General features: G+C 28.7%; 1 protein-coding gene across 3 annotated transcripts in view; it reads right to left on the bottom strand.

Moving 5' to 3' along the window:
• LOC100163762 (bestrophin-4) overlaps positions 1 to 1357 on the bottom strand; it is a 60092-nt gene that overhangs the window by 45805 nt on the left and 12930 nt on the right. Inside the window, exon 2 of one of the 3 annotated variants that reach the window (XM_008183447.3) lies at positions 791 to 965. The exons of the other annotated variants lie outside the window; for them this stretch is intronic. Within the exon in view, the coding sequence (XP_008181669.2) occupies positions 791 to 965 (175 nt within the window). The remainder of the gene's footprint in view (positions 1 to 790; positions 966 to 1357) is intronic. 3 annotated transcript variants of the gene reach the window in all.

The raw sequence follows: 1357 nt of genomic DNA, 5'->3' as shown, positions 1-1357 counted from the left end.
GTTGATCAATTTCTAAATTTAGCCCATGGATAGAATACTGTTTATGAGTGTTATGACCACAATAAAACATATTGTATACTTTAATAATATAAATATTTGTTACTCGTGATAAAAAGTTACTCCTTGAGTTTTTTTATATATACTTTTATTACTTAATCAAGAAAAAGTGTTTGCTAAATTAAGTAGAAAAAATGTTATATTTGAATATTAATAGATTTTGTTAAATAACATATCGTATTTTTAGTATTAATTACAATTTCAACTATATAATCTTAAATCTCTACAGAAAAATATTAGAAATAAAAATCAGTTTTGACTAAAATTTGAAAAATGTTATTAATTTGTTTAATTTTAAAGATTATTTATTATAAAAAAAAGATTGTAGTGTTTTGATGCATAAACAAAATGTGAACTATAAAAAAAAATACAAAAAAAAATATTATACAAGGTGCGAAAAATGTTATAATGCTATCAGGAAATCTGAATTGCAAGGCATCCCTCCACTTATCATGAGCCATTTCGACCACTGGTTCTTAGACTATAATATTATTATGACCATATAAGGCGTAAGTTGGGGCTTTTAGGGGTTATCCCCATATAAATTCTTGAAGCTTCCCTAACCCCAAAGTATTTTCTAACTTAACCTCATAAGTATAATGAACTATGTTAATACGTGTTAATTGATATTTCTAGGCCCCTAGATACGGTCCGTTAAAATATAATATATTGTGTTATTATATAATATCATTAATTATTATGTTGTTTATTATATTATTAAGCAGGCACTTACCGTCGTCCCGGGTATCGCCGCACTTGCAAAAAGAGCCAACGTATCGGGCCAAGGTAATAACCTATACTGTTCCCACCATCGCTTTACCACCAGACCGACGTAGAAGCTCATAGCAAACGTCAACGGGACACTCGCAGAATGACCGGCCAAGTAACACCGGATTTTTATGAACAGCCTAAAAACACAATAAAAATCATCAGTCATTACCTGGTTCTATCGCATTAAAACGGATTCCAAGTACAATAATTGACTCGTATAGAATAGTGTCATCGATTTGGAATGTTGATGATTATAAACTTAGGTAATAGATTAATAATGTACTTGTATAGGTATAAAAACATTCTATATATTAATTAATATAGGTATACCGTATACCATCAATATGTGGTGTATAATTATACCTATAATACTTGATCACTTAATTTTCTAATTTGAATTGCTTTCATCTTGTATAATATTTATAACTATACGAGTATCAAACAGAAGTCACCAACAATTCAAATGTTCGCCTTAAGAGACCGTTTAGTAGTTGATATTTATTTTTAATGTTGTAACATACTTTTGCTG

This window comes from Acyrthosiphon pisum, chromosome A2, assembly GCF_005508785.2.
Source record: "Acyrthosiphon pisum isolate AL4f chromosome A2, pea_aphid_22Mar2018_4r6ur, whole genome shotgun sequence".
NCBI lineage: Eukaryota > Metazoa > Arthropoda > Insecta > Hemiptera > Aphididae > Acyrthosiphon > Acyrthosiphon pisum.
Note: the sequence above shows the minus strand (reverse complement) of the source record. Positions and strands in the feature narration are given on the sequence as shown.